General features: G+C 38.0%; 2 protein-coding genes across 2 annotated transcripts; both read left to right on the forward strand.

The window, feature by feature from the left end:
* Positions 1-686: 686 nt before the first annotated feature.
* Positions 687-9,895, forward strand: LOC111565082 (hepatoma-derived growth factor). The gene is made up of 6 exons (XM_023265059.3): positions 687-1,170; positions 3,272-3,348; positions 3,472-3,610; positions 4,125-4,283; positions 4,381-4,569; positions 8,127-9,895. The coding sequence occupies exons 1-6, from the start codon at positions 1,084-1,086 to the stop codon at positions 8,145-8,147; spliced, it is 672 nt and encodes a 223-aa protein (XP_023120827.1). The 5' UTR covers positions 687-1,083; the 3' UTR covers positions 8,148-9,895.
* Positions 9,896-12,395: 2,500 nt separating this feature from the next.
* On the forward strand, positions 12,396-17,310 carry mrpl24 (mitochondrial ribosomal protein L24). Its single transcript, XM_023265061.3, has 6 exons — positions 12,396-12,540; positions 12,763-12,949; positions 13,689-13,784; positions 14,902-15,005; positions 16,282-16,412; positions 16,878-17,310. Exons 2-6 carry the CDS (start codon positions 12,767-12,769, stop codon positions 17,012-17,014), a joined length of 651 nt encoding a protein of 216 aa, XP_023120829.1. The 5' UTR covers positions 12,396-12,540; positions 12,763-12,766; the 3' UTR covers positions 17,015-17,310.
* Positions 17,311-17,349: the final 39 nt, after the last annotated feature.

The following is a 17,349-nucleotide window of genomic DNA, read 5'->3' on the forward strand; positions in this document are numbered from 1 at the left end:
AAAATTCATTAAAGCAAAAAAGGACAATATTAAAAAGTGAAATAAAAAAAATTTAAACAGACTAAAAAGTAAATATAAATTTTTTAGATCAAATGAAACTTTAAAAAGAAGTGATAAAATAAAAATAGACAAAAATGATAAAAAAAACAAATAGGCAAATAAATAAATAAAATCAGTTATTAAGTAATAACACATAATTTTTGTTTTGTTTAGTTTTTTGTATTACATAAAATCAATTAAAATCCAAACTGAAAAGCATATCTTTGAATGTTTCTTACAAAGACAATATTAAAAAGTTGAAAAAAACTTTTTAAAAAAATTTTTAAAAACCGACTAAAAAGTAAGTCTAAATTTATAGGAACAAGTGAAACTTAAAAAAAGAAACGATAATAGATAAAATAGACAAAAAATCTAAATTAAAAGTAAGAAAATTCATAAAATATATAATGAAATATAATAAAATATAATATATTTATTAAAATAATTATAAAGAAATAGGAAAACAAATAAATAAAATCTGTCATTTAATAATAACATTTGTATTTATTTATTTATTCTTTTAATTTTTTATTTAATTTAATTTTTTTTTTTTTTTAAACATAAAATCAGTTAAAATCCAGATTGAATGCACGTCTTTGAACGTCTCTTCCATGTGAGGGTTGTTTCGGTCGGCAGGGGCGCTCACCGTGCTGCTCCAGGTGCTGGGGGCGCGTCTGCGAGGAGGAAAGCGGGTTTCAATTTCAAACCCAAATAGTCGGAGGGACGAGCCAGTGGATTGTGGGACAGCCTCGATACCAAACAGTCCATCTGCCGCGTTTAGCCGCAGAAACTGCACCGCTAACCAGCGCAGAGCCGCATATTTATGCCCTGTCGTGGTTGAAACGCGCTGCCGCTGAATCCAAAAAAAATAAGTCGCCTCTCTGAAGCGTCTTGCTGCTCTAGGTTTTTCCGCGCCTGGCTTGATTTGGATGACAAACGGACACTTGGCTCGTTTGCTCGCAGGAGGTGACGGACACAGATTTTAAATAAAACCACTACCGTGTTTTAATTAACGCACGCAAGGAGCCGTTTCTACCGGGAGACATGCCGAGGTCCAACAGGCAAAAGGAATACAAACCCGGGGATCTGGTGTTCGCCAAGATGAAGGGCTATCCGCACTGGCCTGCCAGGGTAAGAACCCGCCGATTCATGTGTGGTTTCCAGCTTCAGGTTGGTCGTTTCGGCTGCCCGCTCCTGTCACTTAGTTTACCTGCGAGGCCTAGCACTAGTTAGCCTAGCCTAGCTGTTAGCTAGCGTTGCCCAGCATCCACACACACACACACGCGCGTGCACACACGGCTGCCCAACTGTAGACGGTTGCATATTTCTTTCAGGTGATTCGTCATGTAGGAAGACGAATTCCATGCGCCGTTTTGGGCTAAAATAAACCAAAAATATCGTCGCCAGCTGCCCGTTTTGTTTTTCTAACGTGTCGCTTTCGTGTCTCTCCAGGGGCCTTGTTGGGCTAATGTCAACTTTACACTTTTCGTAACCGTTAAAAAAAAGATGGCGAAAAATTAACGGTCATGTCATAGCTTAACGCCTGCTCGGCGGACCGCTTAGGTTGTCAGAGCTCACAGACGAGAAACAACGTTCAAAACAGCAATTAGCTTAATAAGTTTCTGTCCCTTTTTTGTGTTTTAAACTGTTGCATTGCAGACTAATGGCTGCTTGTGGAGCCATATGCTGTGGTACTTTGTAAACACACTTGTTGCGAAGAGGTGACCGTGTTTTCTGCGTCCAGCTCATGAAAGCAGTGATATAAGACTATAACGTAATGTCTGTCCGCTCCATAAACACACAGTAGTCTCACTTTTGGTCGTCAGTGTTTCCAAATAATTCAGCAGGAGAACACGTGAATTAACTTCAAAGTCACTCCATGCTTTCCTTTAAACGCCTGGCACTCGATATGTGCTATAACTATATATAAAACTAGAGAAAAGAGCAGCAGAAATAGCCACTGTGCTCAAAAAAATGTGCACATCTGGCCTGCACAGTTGCAAAGGAAACACTGGATTGCACAGTTTCTCCTTTGATGTCCATTCAAACTCCCGTTCACAGTTTGTGCATCTCAGTGAAAATACCACTAGGTCTGCACTTTGACCCAAAATAGACAAGTTAGTGTTACTATTGATCTGTTCTTTTTCCCTCCTTTTTTTGTGGTCAGTCTTATCAGCTGTGCCTCATGTCAACAGGCTGCAGGCCCTGCCCCACCTATCCTGACACAGTGGTCCTATCTGGGAATGCCAAAAGGCCCATCTGGCAGAGGCAAAAACGGACGCCTTGATCGCCCATCTTAACAGGGCTTTCCTGTGCCGTGGTCTTTTTTTTAAAACGTGCAAATATTGGCAGAGCCGTGAGGCCAAACGGTGGACAGCAAGGATGAGAAACGGTGACCTGTGCTTACGTTGGGCTCATTAGATTAAATTAGAGGGGAACTTACAGTAGCTGGTAGCGCTTCATCCAGCGGAGCCATTCGTGTCAAAAACCTCTCAATTAGCAATGAAGAATGCTCTATTGTGTTGCAGTCCTGTTAACCTAATTTCACATTAAAACCTCTACTGTCGAAACCATGAAATCATTAATTAATTTACAGAAAATCTTTTTACAGTCAAGGATTTGCTGCTCTTCTCTCTTATTATTATATTAAGGTTTTTTTTCAACTGTTATAACACAACAAGCAAATTTACAATATTACCATGAGTCCTTATCTCACTATTTTAATTTTTTTTAGTTATTAATAGGCTGTTGATGATTATTACAAATGATAACTGATAAAGAAACGAATCCATGAAGACTGTAGCTCAGAAATGTCAAGCATCATTGCTGATGAGTGAGCAAACAATTAGCTTTATTTATTTTAGGTCTATCTTTATTCTAACTCGTCGTAATTCAGAAAAGTAACTTTTGCATCCCTGTGTTTATAGAATATCCTTTATTAGTCCCACAAAGGGAAATTTGCAATGTCACAGCAGCAAAGTGACAGTAAGAAACATCAAGAGAACACATCTATAAATTAAAGACATCAGATATATACTCTATATATACAATATAAATAAGAAAATATACACACAAGGATACTAACAACACAAAATTTAAGAATATATGCACAAATGAAATTACACTTTATTGCAGTGTTAATCTACTTTTGGCTATTTTACTTTATCACTTTACTATCTAAAGAGTGTCAGTGACTTTTTTAAAAGAAAGAAGCTGTATTTTCAATCCACAGATTGACGAGTTGCCTGAAGGAGCCGTGAAGTCGCCCTCTAACAAGTATCAAGTGTTCTTTTTTGGGACACATGAGACGTGAGTATTTTGTGTTAAAGATTTAAATCTCATTTTACATGAATTCTAAATAATACTTGTGTGCCTTGTCACAACTGACCAAAAGGCATTAAGACAAATCACTGAATAGTTTGTCCACTATAGGGCATTCTTGGGGCCCAAGGATTTGTTCCCGTATGATGAATGCAAGGAGAAGTTTGGAAAAGCAAACAAGAGGAAAGGCTTTGCTGAGGGACTCTGGGAGATTGAGAACAACCCCACTGTTACGCATGAAGCCTACGAGGTAGGTCGGTTTTTATGATACAGGTTAGATGTAGGTGTGGGTTTTTCTCCTGAACATATTTTTAGAGTTCCCTTGCTTGAAAAGACATTCAATTAGATTTAATTTCATTTTATTATTTAGTAGGAAATTAAAACTCACCTCAGGGCTCTTTACATAGTAAGATGAAGGCCTCGCAATATATTAGAGAAACACAGCAATTTTCCCATCAGCGACAGTAAACAGGGAAAACTCAGGAGTCTGCGTTAACCGGGAGATGACCTCAATTTGTTAGCATAGAGATGCAAACAAAGGCACGACATTAATGAGATGCTTTCACTGTACACTGAAGTTGTTTAAAAAAACTGAACTGGCATTTTTGATTTGTGGTAGCACTATGGAGCTGATTTTATGAGTGAATCTCTGTTTGATGGGGATTAAAAAATGATTGTTTCCAGTTCTGATGATGCTTTTCTAGTATTTCAGCGATTGAGAAATCTACAGCTATCGACAGTTATGTGTAAATGTCTGCCTTTAGTCATCAAAGAAGGACAACGCGTCAGAAGGAGCAGGGGATACAGGCAGTTCAGAGAAAGCAGATGCTGAGGGCAGCAGCGACGAGGATGAAGGGGCTCTGGTCATCGATGAGAAGAATGAGAGGGGAGGAACTAAACGAAAAGCAGAGGAGTCCACAGAGGTGAGCTTTCAACCCGTCAGTGTGTCCAAGTAGAGAGCCTCGTAGTGCATTCTGTTCAGCTATTTGTCTCTCCACCGCTTTATCAAACGTTTCATAGGAATCTCCCAAGCGGCCAAAGGATGCAGAGGCGGAAGGTGACTCTAAAGTAGAAAGCAACAAGTCCAATGCAGAGGCCAAGCTCAACGATGTGGCTGGACCCAAGGCGACTGCTCCCTCCTCACTGAGCGAGTCGAAACCAGAGGCCCAGGAAAAGGCTCCAGAAGGCAGCCAGCTAACAGCAGACAAGGTGAGATGCTCACTGTTATGTTTGCTTTGGTTATGTGGGAAAGATTAAATTACTAGGATACAGGTCAATATATAATTGAGGAACTTTTGAAGTCCATGGGAAATATCTTGCATACATTTTTATTAAAAATACAAAAATACTAATGTTTTTTAAATTCATTATGATCATGTCTTTACAAATTTCATAATTTTTTGTTATGGAAACAATCACTTATTAATAAAAAATGACTGGATATCACTAAAATGTCAACTAAATAACCATCCAAATTAGCTAAACAATAATAAAATGAGCCGATTCAGAAATAGTTTTGATTGTGTTCTTTTTATTAAGTTGAGATAATCATGACAGATATTTCTTTTATGGCAATATATCAAATTTTATATGGACAATAACAAATTGTATCTGTGTCCCAGAAATCACTTTCTACTAAGTTCCCCATTACATAAACACCTCTCAAGGAAGTGTGTTAATTCCAGATCACATGACCTGCTCCACAGATGTCATTTCCTCCTGAAGAAAAGACTGGCCAGACTCCAAGGCTTTCTGAGTTATTTAATATAAAGTAGTGTGTGAGTCAATGCGGATTTATCGCATCAACAGGTTTACTACAATATCTTTATAAATAACTTTCAATTTCAATTGTATTTATAATATTTAGAAGAATCTTTGTGTAAAAATGTCATGTGGTGTTTGGTTATAGGTGACCATGTTGAGTTTAGTCCTGAAAACAGGAAAAAATGTCAACTATGATACCTGTCAACTATGTTACAAAAAGTCCCACAATTATATATTGACCCATACATTTTGGGCTTGAAAGACTAATGGTTCAACAACTCGACATTGCACAGACTTTACGTTGTATCTTACTGTTTCCTTCCATGCAGCCAACATCTACTGTTCATTCCAGTACACTAGGAAAAACCAAACAGCAGAAACTTTATTTTCACAGTGAACATTTAGTTTTTTAGTTGTCTTTATGTGCTTGTGTGAGCACAGACAATAGAAAAACTTTACTACTTATTCAACCAATCACTAAGTGAACACGATTTGAAAGTTCTGCTTTTACAATAATGCTTTCTGAGGACATGAAACACTTTTAAACTAGTCCTGCTGGGGAAGTCCCCCAAGATCCAAACGGAGAATCCTCATCCTTCCATCAAAGCAGACGTTAAATCCCACATCTATGCAGCTTGTCTCTTATTTACATACTCACACATTGTCCTGTCTTGCTTTTGAAAGCTTTCAGGACAGACATCGAGAGATTATTATGGTTCTTTTCACTACATGGCGACCAGAAACTTCTGTATAATACAATGGGATTACACTTGGACGAATAAGAGACACATTCAATAATTGAACTTGAATAAAGTTGCTAGTATAATAATGTTAACACAATAAACATGAAGTGTGACTCACAGGATTTAGAATGTGGTTACGTCTTTCAGGCGCCACTTTCCTCCTCTTAAGCTGTTCGTGTATTAGTGTTTTCAAACAGCCTCCGAGCAGCAAACTGCATGTTGAAAACGGCAAATTTTGACAGAGATTTGGGTTGTGCAATATGGCAGGCTTTCTGGGGTTCTATTGCTACAAAGAATATGTTTAGAACATCCATCCATCCATTATCTATACACCGCTTAATCCTCACTAGGGTCATGGGGGGGCTGGAGTCTATCCCAGCTGACTCAGGTGAAGGCAGGGGACACCCTAGACAGGTCACCAGTCTGTCGCAGGGCTACATACAAAGACAAAAAAGCACTCTCACATTCACACCTACGGGCAATTTAGAATAATCAATTAACCTCAGCATATTTTTGGACTGTGGGAGGAAGCCGGAGTACCCGGAGAAAACCCACGCATGCACAGGGAGAACATGCAAACTCCATGCAGAAAGATCCCGGGAAAGCCGGGACGCGAACCAGGGACCTTCTTGCTGCAAGGTGAAAGTGCTAACCACTACACCACTGTCCAGCCCCTGTTTAGAACATTTGCTGTCTAAACCTACATGTCCACTAGATCTGGCAATGTCCTGCATCCCGTTTATTGTCTATGTCAGACTCACAGTGTTGCATGCTGGTCCGGTTGCGGTGCATTTCAAGCTGCGATTTGGTGCGTCTCCCCGGAGCTCATTTGCATAAAATGGACTCAACTTCTTCATACAAATTTGAAGCACCATGTGGAGGTCCAACGCATCGCCAAACTTTCATCATGCGTCTAAAGTAGCCATCAAACTAAAACGAGGACAGATTCAGCTACTGCACAGCTTATTTCTCGCTTCAGATGCTTTCAGAAATACTTTTCGTTCAACTGTTTTCGTAATAAAAGAGAAAGTTTGCGACCGAGCTGCCATGTTGGTCCGGCTTGAAATCCAGGAGCAGATAGCTCCCAAGTCGATGCGTTTGTCCAATCAGGGGCAGGTAGGATAATTGGAGAAGAGTTGAACACCGGCTACTGTCCTCAAGTACACGCCTACCAAGCGGGCGGTTTTCAGATGTGGCGTGTTTACATGTGGGAAAAACACATCTAATGGACACATAGCATAACAGAGACATTCAGCATGTCCCTCCAAAACAAGACGCTCCCAGACACTAGTTTGCAGGGGCACCATTGCTGTATCCAGGGCTTTGCATCTCCCACGACTGCTGTGTTTTGTTCAATTTTTCCTCCTATTGTGGAATGTTGTTGGGTGCAGTCAGACCATTCTCTAGTTTTTTTATGATAAAATGTTTCCTTTTAGTCAATATTGACAATTATTGATCTTTTTTGTTGACCTATTTTTCATGACGACCAAGGCAAAAATGTTTCATTTGATTTTCACTACGTTACTTTGAATTTAGCCAAAACCATGCTGTGGCTTCAAACAAAAAGCCAAGAACAATTTTTTTTAAATAGAATGTTATTGAATCTACCTTTCTGTATTTTTGTGTTCTTCCATTGTGCATAATAAGTTAATCCATAGGCTTTAAAGGGTGCAGGTTTAGAACAAAGGTTAGGTGCTGTATCTGGTCCAGATCTGGAATGAAGATGGGGTTGTAAATGCTCACAGGGTCTAAGGATCCGACTAATTCCTGGGTAGGTTTTCTGTGCATCAGATGAGGAAGAATCTGGGGTGCCAATGAAATCACTATTAAACAGTGTTCATTTTTTACAGTTTGGTCAATATTTTTGCAATACTTCTGTCACTGAAAGAGGAAATGCTCTTTTAAGATGCATTTTACATTGAATTTTTTGCACAAACTTACTTTTTTAACATTGAATACAATCTTTTAGTTTTTCCCTTTAGGAGCAACCATCAGTCTTTAGCTATCAGATACACATGCATGTATAAGTAAAAAATAAATACGGATAATGTAATCTTAATAAATCAGAAATAAAAATTATGTTCCATAAACATGGATGTTGTTGTAACAACTAGAAAAAAGCTGTGGTTAGCAGTAATGTTAAATGCATGTTTTCAAATGATACAAATAAAAAACACTGAATGTATATGTTCGCTGTAGAATATCAGAGATGTTGGCTGATATAATTCCTGTAACTGCTCTTCTGTGTTCTCCCTGCAGCCTGCAACAGATAGCGCTTAACATCAACTCAGAAGAAAACCAAGAACCTTTGACGCTTCTCTCTGGAATTCAAGCATCAACATGATTACCTGCTGGATGCCAGATTTCAGCTGTTTAATTAATAGGAGAATTTTAAAAGAAACTTAAGTGTTTGTATTGAGAGACAAACAAATCCTCATTTGCCATTTCTGGAATATCATATATCCCAGAGACAAAAAAGTTTGCTAATCTGATTTCAAACAATTGAACTGAGCACTTTAAGGCTCATTTATAAATGGGATTTTGGTGTGTATATATTTTTTATTTCTAAGTGCAATTACATAATTACAAAGACTGAATGCTAGGTGTCAAAACATTTTTCAGTTCAGAGGGAATAAACACTGAATATATCATAAATACGAAAGAAGAAGAAGATTTAAATCACAATAAAAAGATAAATTTATTTGACAAATACTCCCATTTGATGATTTTAAAACGTAGATATTGTACAGGAAAAAGAAGCGATTTTCACCCACATACTCAGCTTTAGTTCATGAAATAACTTTCACTTCCATTTGTATCACCTAGCTTCTCAGCCTCATTTAAATCATTTATTCAGCCATTGGATACATGATGAGTTGCACTTTCAGAGTTTTCTTTTTCTGCCCCATTAATCATCGTCTACTTCACTCTGACAGTTTTATGCAACGCAGGTTTAGGTGTGTATAAGCTTCATTGCAGGTGACCAAATTATGTGATTCATTTCACAGGATCCCATACGTGGACTACTTAGCTTTTGAACATATGGATTACGTAAACCCCATTTGAGAAGAACTATTGTAGGATTTAAGCTGTTACTTCCTGTTAAAGTAAACCCCTCTGTAGCTTGTTTATCTCATCATGTGCATTGTTGAAAGACATTCCTGAATGTTGTTGTGTTTGAGCTCGATCTTGAAACATTAAAAGTGGAGGTGGCTCAGTGGTGATCGCTGCAGGGGAAAGGTTGTTTGTGGCCACCTTCTTCTGGGGAAATCATTTGGCAAACTCTTTCGAAACCATTAATTCTCAGTTACATGTTAATAATAAAATGTCATATTTAGCTCACATTTGTGCCGCGACTGGCTTGATACTGGAGATGTAACGGCCAAGTACGTTTGATTGCACTCAGTAAATTATTCATGCCAACGTGATCGACTCAAAGAACAGACAGATGTGTTTGACTCTGGTTTCTGACTTTTTGGTTTCCCACCCTCTTAACTGGAATATGAGTCTGTTTTACTTCAGTGGTCTTATTATTTTGAATGTGAAACAAAGTTGTGATGTTTTAAAGACGTGTTTTATTCAACCATCTGTTCGGACATATTCAAAAAAATTATGATGTTGTCATTTTCCACTATGGATAATTTTGGTGCGAAACTCGATCCAAGTGTTCAAGCCTTTTCACCATGTTACTTGAATGTCATTGTCATCGCTTCGGTGTTCTTTCAGGTATTTTTGCAACATTTAGCCTGCAGTTCATCACATTATGTACTAAAAGTAATTCTGAATGTTGTGTCTGAGACGGCCACCTTCCCTTCACCGCGCCGCTGATTTCAAAATACAAAATGGTCAAAGCTCCAAACGCCACTTCAGATCTGCAGTTAGTTCCAAGGGTTTAATTTGGCATTAGAGTGTAATTTTTGGTTTAGCTTTCTCTGTTACTTTCGGAAGCTGCCATTCATCTTAATCTGCTGCTTAGTTTACTATTGTAGTTGCCAGTCCATTTAATAAACATGTTGATTACAAAAAAAGTGTGTGTCCTGTTTACATCCAATAAATCCTGCTCACTTTCTTTAAACCACAAATTTCAAACTCATTTTAGTTCAGGGGCCACATTCAGCCCAGTTTGATCTCCAGTGGGCTGGACCAGCAACACTGGAGCATATAACCTGTAATAAATAATGACAACTCAAAATTGTCCCCTTTAGTGCAGAAAAGTACTTTCTGAAAATGTTCACATCTTTTTACAAAATATTATGAACAAACTTAGTTTTATTTCAACAATATTATGTTTCAGTTTGTCATTTACTCATTACAACTTACAGATCACAGTCTCTCTATATATATATGTGTATAGCTCAAATACATAACTAAAAAATTAGCTGTTACACATTAGCTTTGGTACAATAGGTTCAATACATTGGCTCAAATACATAACTAAAAATTTTGCTGTTATATGTTAGCTGTAGTACAACAGACGCTATACATTCATGAGGTCTCCTGGATGGTTTTCCAACAGCCTTGAAGGACTTACCAGAGGTGCTGAACAGCTGATGGAGCTTCTCCGTGGAGACCTTGAGGTGGATGTAAGTGTCTCTCTGATCTTCTGTACAGTCTGCATGTATCTGTGTATGATGGTGTGGATGTGAAGAACTCTCACTTCTACTGTCTCTGTCTTCCTTGTTGAAGCAGTTTATATCCAGTTTAGTTTAAATCTAGTCCTGATACTAGCATGTTAAATGTAGTTTACTAAAACCAGGATTTCTACCACATGTGGAGGGATTCTGATGTGTGCAGCCAACATGTTTTTCTGTCCATTCTGAGCCACAATCCTCTGCACAGTTACATCACCAACATTATATGAGTATCAACAAGCTTAGAGAGCAAACAGATGACAGCCCAGTTCACTCTACCAATGATGAAAGTTGAAGTGATTATTAATTGTGTCTGTGCTGCATGAAACAATCAGGACTTTGTGAGGGCAGCAGGAGTTCAGACTGGAAGTAAAAATAAGAGGGAACTAATTTGGAATGCAGCATATGTACAGAACACGTTGCATCCAGACGTACATGATGTGTGTTCAGTTTACTCTCAGAGTTGTGCACATTCTCAGATAGATGTTAATATGTTGAAGCAAGCTGCAGTTTATTAGTCCAATATGAGGCAGTTAACAGCTGAGAGATGTTAAATATGAATTCCCCTCGGAGCTGTTGGATCCATTATTGTAGTGAAGAGTTGGTTTCCAGCACTCAGCCTCCCACTGACTTCTTGATTGATTGAAACGTCTTCATACAGCAGACATTCATCCAGGTGTCTCACCTGTGCTGCAGACAGTATCTATGTAGTGCAGACAGAGCTGCCAGTGTGAGACATGAGACTTTAAAGAGCAGATGAAGACTGTTTGGATTCTCTACCTTGAATCCCTGCACAAGTCTTCAGCTGCATCTTTCCTGCTGAGCTGTTTAAAGGATCACTTTAACCTTATGGTGTGAATATGCAGGAAGGATGATAAAATAACCTCATATCAAAGAAAAGCACACAGAAATTGTAACAACAGCTCAGCTGGCTGCTGGTGGAAAAGCATTTAGGTTCATATTAAGGCTCCTTAACCCTCCTGCGGGTCAAAATTGACCCGTTTTAAAGTTTGAAAATGTGGAAAACATAAATATTTTCCCAGGGAAACTTCTGATGTCCACATTTTCAACATTTTTGGTAAAACTTTGAACATTTTTTGCTGGAAAAAAAGAAATGTTAAAATTCGCTGGATTTTGGTTGATTTTTATGTGAATGTTCTTAAAGAAAATATTAGAAGCTTTACCGATATATATGTAATCACTTTAGATATCTTTTGGATTTTTTTTTTTTTTTTTTGAAGATTTTTACTCACTTTTTGAAAATATTTACAAGAAATTTCTTTTTGCCAGATTTGGGGGATTTTTTTTTTTTAATAAAACTTTGAAGGGAAACTTTTAAGGAATTATTGGAATTTTCTTCCTGAAGATTTTGCAAATTTTAAGAAATTTGGGACATTTTTTTGCTGAATTTTTGGATTTTTTTTCAGACAAGGAAACAATATTATTTGATGCCTGTAAATGAGGACAACCGGAGGGTTAAATAAGTGCTGTACATGGTATCAGACAGGCAGCAACAAAATGATGTACAAAACATCAAGACAGCACAAATCTAGTAAAATCAAACAGTAAAATAAAATAGTAGCAATAAAACAAATGTACTTCAGTGTTATATATTATGTAAATCAACCCGAGTAAGTTAAATATTGTAGGTTGGATCCTCCAATATTACAGAAAATACACATTAAATATCAAGGTTGAGACCCTACCATACTCAAATAAATATCCAACATTTCTTCTTGAAGGGATCTTATTTTGTCTGCGCAGTGCATCTCAAATAAAACAAAATCACTAATATGTAGAGTTCCTATCAAGCATGTAGCAGTACGAATACAGAGAAATATACAGCTGCAGTGGAGCGAAGGACGTCTTGAGCTCAGCAGTCTGCATTCTGCTAATAAATCAATCTCTCCTAGCGAGACTAGATTTGGCCACTGCGCATGCGTGGAGCCGGATGTGGCCCTCCTGTCCGGCAGGTGGCGCTGCCTGTGCGTCAGTGTTGGTGTAAGCACCACTACTACATGTGACATTGACATCAACAGAGGGTAAGCCCTTTTCTGCACATCTGTGACTCCGTTTTATTTCCCACTAACGCTTTTCAAAGTTTTTTTGAAAACATAAATAGCAGTTTAGTGAGAGGTTTGTGTGTGTTTGTAAACAGCTGTTTAACGGCGCTAAGCTACCGGTCTCCGTGCGCTAGCGTTAGCCTAGCTTGTGTTTCTGCTCTACCAGAAAGTCACCAGCTTTGGTTCTTCTGTTCCCCGCAGCACAATGAGGCTGACCGCCCTCCTGTCCATGGCAGCCAGGGTCATTGTGCCCAAAGACTACCGTTACGGCACAAACAGGCCGTGGACGGCGGCTGCTAAGAGGCTGAATCCTCCGGGGAAGAAGAGGAGAAAGGTGTTTGTGGAGCCGATAGAGCCGGAGGACTGGTCTGTGCTCAAAGGGGACCTGGTGAGACACTTAGAACTCAGGAAATTCAGCTCAGTTTTACACTCTTCACAAGCAGCGGCCAAATGGTTCAGCTGTCTTGATGCTGGCCATTTAAATAACACAGCATGCAGACATTTTTACAGAGAGATTGAGGGATTTTATCAGGTAAAACTTTTTGCTTGTAGGTCAAACATTAAGTCTCACAGCAGTAATCAGTAGGCTAATTTTACTGGTGGGGCCAGTGTTTAATCACAGGGGCACATTAAAAAACGACAATAATGATAAATTTTATTTGTAATGCACTTTTCATTTAGGCAAAATCTCAAAGTGCTACATTAACCCTTGTGTCGTCCTGCGGGTCAAAATTGACCCGTTTTAAAGTTTGAAAATGTGGGGAAAAAATGTATATTTTCACAGTGAAACTTCTAATGTCCACAATTTCAACATTGAAATGGGTCAATTTTGACCTGCAGGACAACACTAGAGTTAAATACATCAGTACTGGCAGTAAATGATCCAGCTAACAATTATTCTTGTATAAGTACGTTTTTAAATGCTTATTCAATTGTAACAGGTGTTACAGTGTAACATTTTGGTGTTTTCACAACTATTCTACTATTGTGGAAGTTATTATACATTTGCTGTGTACAGCCATCAGAGGGCTGCTACAAGAGAATTCAGTGACTGCATCTGTGGAACTTTGACCAAACTTGGTTTAATACACTCAGAGTTAACTGTCTGTCTTGAATCTGTTTCTCAGGTCGAGATTCTTGCAGGGAAGGACAAAGGAAAGCATGGAAAAGTGATCCAAGTCTTCAGACGCAGAAACTGGGTTATACTGGAGGGACTGAACACAGTAAGAAGTCATTTATTTCTCACACACAGCTGAACAGGTGTGTCAGTTTTTCCTTATTGAATATTTAGTTCTGTACATCTGTCGTTTTTTTAACCGCATTATCGAAAAAGAGGATTATAAACCACTTCATCTGTATTGTTTGATTTTACTAGAATGGTGTCGCTGTTGAGAAGGTGAAAGGTAATCTGTTCTCTCCATAAAGTGTGCCGATGCTTCAAAATACACCTAAACTCTCTTCAAGTAGATGACATTGCCAATCTTCTGGGTCAATATATAACTGAGGAACTTTTGAAATCTGTGGGATATATCTTGCATACATTTTTACTAAAAATAAAATAACTAATGTTTTTTATGTTCATTATGATCATGTCTTTACAAATTCCATAATTATTTATTATGGAAACAATTACTTATTAATAAAAATGACTGGATATCATTAAAATGTCAACTAAAGCCTTTCTGAGTTATTTAATATAAAGTAGTGTGTGAGTCAAGTATAGATTTATCACATGTCAACAGTTTTACTAGAATATGTTTATAATTAACTTTCAATTTCAATTTTACTCAATTGTATTTATAATATTTAGAAGAGTCTTTGTGTAAAAATGCCATGTGGTGTTTGGTTACAGGCGGCCATGTTGATTTTAGACCTGAAAACAGTAAAAATGTCAACTATGATACCTGTCAACTATGTTACAAAAAGTACCGCAATGATATATTGACCCTTCTCAGTTCAAGTCAGCAGATCCATTTTGATGGTTATTATTTTGAAGCTGTGTAAAATGCTGTGTCTTTACTCTTTAGCTCCACCAGATGGAGCCAGATGTCTGGGATCAGTGTGGTGAAGGTCCAACTGCCAACAAAGTGCACCAAATAAAGCTTTTTAGCCATAATCTGTTTGGTTTCTGGTCCCTTTTAGCGTCATTATTTGAAGAGTAGCAGTAAAGATGCACTGTAAATGTTGAAAAGGGAGCAGGAGACTGACATGCAGTAATGGTGATGGAGATACTGCTCAGCAGCATCCATGTGCTCTGCATCCTAACTGCTTTACCATCAAGTCGCCTCATTTATTGTCCCTTGTAAGTTGGTAAACTGTGAGCTGTTGTTTTTGTCTTAGCACCACAGATATGTTGGAAAATCTCCAGGTTACCGTGGGACCTACATTGCCAGTGAGGCTCCAATTCTGCTCCAGAATATTGCCCTCATTGACCCCTCAGACAGGTACTGCAAGCTAATGCACACTATTGGATTTAAATTGTGACTTTGCCCTTGCACAACCATGTCAGGACATTAAAATCGTTAGCCAAAATGAGATGTGGTGCTTTTAATTAGATAGTCCTGTATTTATGTTAACCCTCCTGTTGTCCTCACTTACGGGCACCAAAAAATATTGTTTCCTTGTCTGAAAAAAATCCAAAAAATCAGCAAAAAAAAATTCCCCAAATTTCTGAAAATTTGTAAAACCTTCAGGAAGAAAATTCCAAAAAATCCTTAAAAGTTTCCATTAAAAGTATTATTTAAAAAAAAAAAAAAAATCCCCCAAATTTGGCAAAAAATCTTGTAAATATTTTCGAAAAATGAATAAAAATCTTCAAAAAAAATCCTAAAAATATCTAAAGTGATTCCATATATATCAGTAAAACTTCACAAAAAAAATCAACCAAAATCCAGCAAAATTCGCTGGATTTTGGTTGATTTTTTTTTAAATGTTCTTAACAAACGTTTTTAACATTTCTTTTTTTCCACCAAAAAATGTTCAAAGATGTCCCGAAAATGTGGACATCAGAAGTTTCACGGTGAAAATATATTTTTTCCACATTTTCAAACTTTAAACCAGGTCAATTTTGACCCGCAGGACGACACGAGGGTTAAGTGTTGTGGCTTTGTGCAAAAGTTGTAACTCCACGTGTTCATATGCTAAGAGGACATAATAATTCTATACACTACCGTTAAAAAGTTTGGGATCATCCAGACAATTCCATGTTTTCCATGAAAACTCACACTTTTATTCATGTGCTATCATAACTGCACAAGGGTTTTCTAATCATCAATGAGCCTTTCAACACCATTAGCTAACACAATGTAGCATTAGAACACAGGAGTGATGGTTGCTGGAAATGTTCCTCTGTACCCCTATGGAGATTAAAAATTTCCAGCTAGAATAGTCATTTATCACATTAACAATGTCTAGACTGGATTTCTGATTCATTTAATGTTAGCTTTACTGAAAAAAAAACTGCTTTTCCTTCAAAAATAAGGACATTTCTATGTGACCCCAAACTTTTAAATGGTGGTGTATATCAGTTTTGCTTTTTGATTTGATCTTCAATGTGTCAGCTAAATAGTATTTTTCATAGTAGTATTTTGGTCATTTTTATCTGTAATGCTTGTGTGCCGTAGTAAATTTTATCCCTGCAATCTAATGTTAAAGAATTTTTTGACAAATGAAGCAGATCTTCTTAACAGACCAGTTAAAAAGTACTGACCTGCCTCTCAGGAAACCCACTGACATAGAGTGGAAGTTCACAGAGGAGGGTGAGAGGGTTCGTGTGTCAACGAGGACGGGTCGAATCATCCCAAAACCTGTAGTGGAGCGACGAGACGGCATCGTGCCTCAGCAGTGGAAAGGTAAGAGTAAGGGTGTGTGTTTCGACTGGAGGGAGATTGTTTTCATTTTATTCCAGGTGTCGCTAACAGTCAGCACATTAACAGCAGCTGTTGTATATTTTTCCTGCCTTTGCAGACTTGGATACCAAAAATAGGTCTCTGTGTGATGCAGTTTGATTGTTTCACAGTGGAAGAAATATTTCTTTCCAAAGTTGGAGACACATGGGGAGCGCAAACTTTTGCCAAAGTGAACAACCCTCCAGTGATGTGATTCCAGTCCCTTACATTCTGTATCGACTCAAGTTCTTTTCACTAAAAGCTAAAGATAGTTCTTTAACATTTTTAGCATGTCCAGCTAAGTTTTTATATATTTTTACTGCTGAAATCTTCTGCTTAATTAACATTTGTTTCAGATCTATCAATATGGTTTATGGAAATGCTGACATTTTGACTAAAACTTGTCCTGAACACCTTTTGCCTTTACAGATGGCCCTAAAGATACCAGTCCTGAAGACGCTCTAGAAAAGACCTATATACCATCTCTGAAAACCCTGGAGGAGGAGGTCATGGAGAAACTAGGCATCCAGGAGAACAGGAGGCACCGAAGGTCCTACTGGTACTGAAAAGAGAACTGAGAGACATTCAGGCTCCCTGTCGAGCTGCTGTCCAGCTCTCACATGGACTCTGAAGATAGCCTGTTCTGGTGGGAGTTGAGCTGAAGGTCAAAGAACGACTGTGAGGATGACAAGAGGAAGGCATATGGACTTTAGCAACATACAGAATAATAAGGAAAGTATCTGTAAACTGTATGAGGATGTGAAATCAGGCCTTCATCTTAACGGTTTCCTAAATCATTCTGTGTTTATAAAGTTATCAGAGTTTGTTTCTTTGTAATATTATGAATAAATGTCAAACAGGATTTTAGTGTCTGTTTCAGTTGGGTGAGAACTGATCTGAC

The sequence above is a fragment of the Amphiprion ocellaris genome, chromosome 15, assembly GCF_022539595.1.
Source record: "Amphiprion ocellaris isolate individual 3 ecotype Okinawa chromosome 15, ASM2253959v1, whole genome shotgun sequence".
Taxonomy (NCBI): domain Eukaryota; kingdom Metazoa; phylum Chordata; class Actinopteri; family Pomacentridae; genus Amphiprion; species Amphiprion ocellaris.

What these genes read in the sequence shown, in the direction of transcription:
- LOC111565082 (XM_023265059.3), top strand. Translation starts at nt 1,084, where the DNA reads ATGCCGAGGTCCAACAGGCAAAAGGAATACAAACCCGGGGATCTGGTG. An exon ending in TTACGCATGAAGCCTACGAG is followed by an intron (nt 3,611 to 4,124) that starts GTAGGTCGGTTT and finishes GTCTGCCTTTAG; the next exon opens with TCATCAAAGAAGGACAACGC. An exon ending in GCCAGCTAACAGCAGACAAG is followed by an intron (nt 4,570 to 8,126) that starts GTGAGATGCTCA and finishes TTCTCCCTGCAG; the next exon opens with CCTGCAACAGATAGCGCTTA.
- mrpl24 (XM_023265061.3), top strand. Translation starts at nt 12,767, where the DNA reads ATGAGGCTGACCGCCCTCCTGTCCATGGCAGCCAGGGTCATTGTGCCC. An exon ending in CTCATTGACCCCTCAGACAG is followed by an intron (nt 15,006 to 16,281) that starts GTACTGCAAGCT and finishes CCTGCCTCTCAG; the next exon opens with GAAACCCACTGACATAGAGT. An exon ending in CGTGCCTCAGCAGTGGAAAG is followed by an intron (nt 16,413 to 16,877) that starts GTAAGAGTAAGG and finishes TTGCCTTTACAG; the next exon opens with ATGGCCCTAAAGATACCAGT.